This window comes from Aplysia californica, unplaced genomic scaffold (assembly GCF_000002075.1).
Source record: "Aplysia californica isolate F4 #8 unplaced genomic scaffold, AplCal3.0 scaffold01684, whole genome shotgun sequence".
Lineage (NCBI taxonomy): Eukaryota > Metazoa > Mollusca > Gastropoda > Aplysiida > Aplysiidae > Aplysia > Aplysia californica.
Genome location: NW_004798954.1, coordinates 26,186 through 27,397, shown reverse-complemented (window position 1 = coordinate 27,397; position 1,212 = coordinate 26,186). Strand labels below are relative to the sequence as shown.

The window sequence follows — 1,212 nt, the reverse complement described above, 5'->3', positions numbered from 1 at the left end:
GAAGAAGAAGAAGAAGAAGAAGAAGAAGAAGAAGAAGAAGAAGAAGAAGAAGAAGAAGAAGAAACATGGAGGAGTTGAAGATGACAAACGAGGAGGAAAAGGGAGAGGAGGGGGAGGAGGAGGAGGAGAGTAAAGAAGAAAAACAAAACAAAGGATGAGGAGAAAGCACAGAGATTCACAACAAACAAGTCAAGGAAAAAGAAAACCACAAAAAAGGAGAATCGACAAATCTCACAAGTTCTAATCTGGCACAAGACTCACCGTCCGAATCCACATTGGTATTTTCCTCACTGCCCACATGCGCCGGCCTCGGAGAATATTTCCCAGAATCCTCGCCGTTGCCGGCAGAGCCAGCACTACTTCCTGCGCCGGTCGGCATCAGGGGGAGAAGATTGGTCAGGACGGGTGGGGGGTTCATCTCGCCCGCCCCGCGGTGGTAAGGCTGAGGGTTCGAACCCTGCGACGGTGGGGGCGGAGGCAAACTCACCACCCCTCCCCCTCCGGGCACCACGATCGGGTGCTGGGGTCGGGAGGACGCTGACAAAGCCGCTGATACTTTCTCCCCGGCTCCGCCACCCAGAGGGTACTGCCCCACGGAGCTCTGCCGCACCACGCCGATGTGCTGCGACCTCTGGGAAGGCGGCTCCCCGTCATGACCTTGACCTCTGGCCTGATGGACGGGGAGGTCGCCGATAGCCTCCCGCCTGACGATGGTCTGCTGGTGTGGGTGGTGGTGGTGTCCACCGCCCCCCGACGCCAGGATCACGTCCCCCGCCTGAGCGGCCGGGTGCTGGAACCGGTTCTCCATGGCTCGGTCCTGGGCCAGGGGGTACGTCGCCGGCTCCATCTGACGAGGGCGGCCCACCGCGCCCATCCCCAGGCCACCCGCCGGCCCTCCCACAAAGCCCGCCACGCCGGAGGCCTCGGAGGCGAAGCGCTGGCGCTCGTGTTCCGTGAGGGAGTGTAGCTGCAGCTGTCGCACCAGGGTCGAGTCTCGGCTCACCTGCACCAGCCAGGAAGGAGTTTTAGTTATAGTAGAGGTTTTACGGCGCTCGCAACTGCATACGGTCATATGACCGCCAGAAGAATAGAGGCGTTACAAGAGAGTAACAAACATAAAAAAGATGGAGGACAGATTATAAGGACGATAGATGTTTGATAGGAAAGAAGGAGCAAACCATACCAGGGCACCCGTCAACCACCCATGTCCTG

General features: G+C 58.5%; 1 protein-coding gene across 1 annotated transcript in view; it reads right to left on the bottom strand.

The window, feature by feature from the left end:
• Positions 1-261: 261 nt before the first annotated feature.
• The window catches only part of LOC101849028, a gene marked incomplete at its 3' end in the record, with an annotated part of 19,240 nt that continues 18,289 nt past the window's right edge, over positions 262-1,212 (bottom strand). Inside the window, 1 exon segment of the mRNA XM_035973678.1 lies at positions 262-1,003. Coding sequence (XP_035829571.1) covers positions 262-1,003 — 742 coding nt within the window.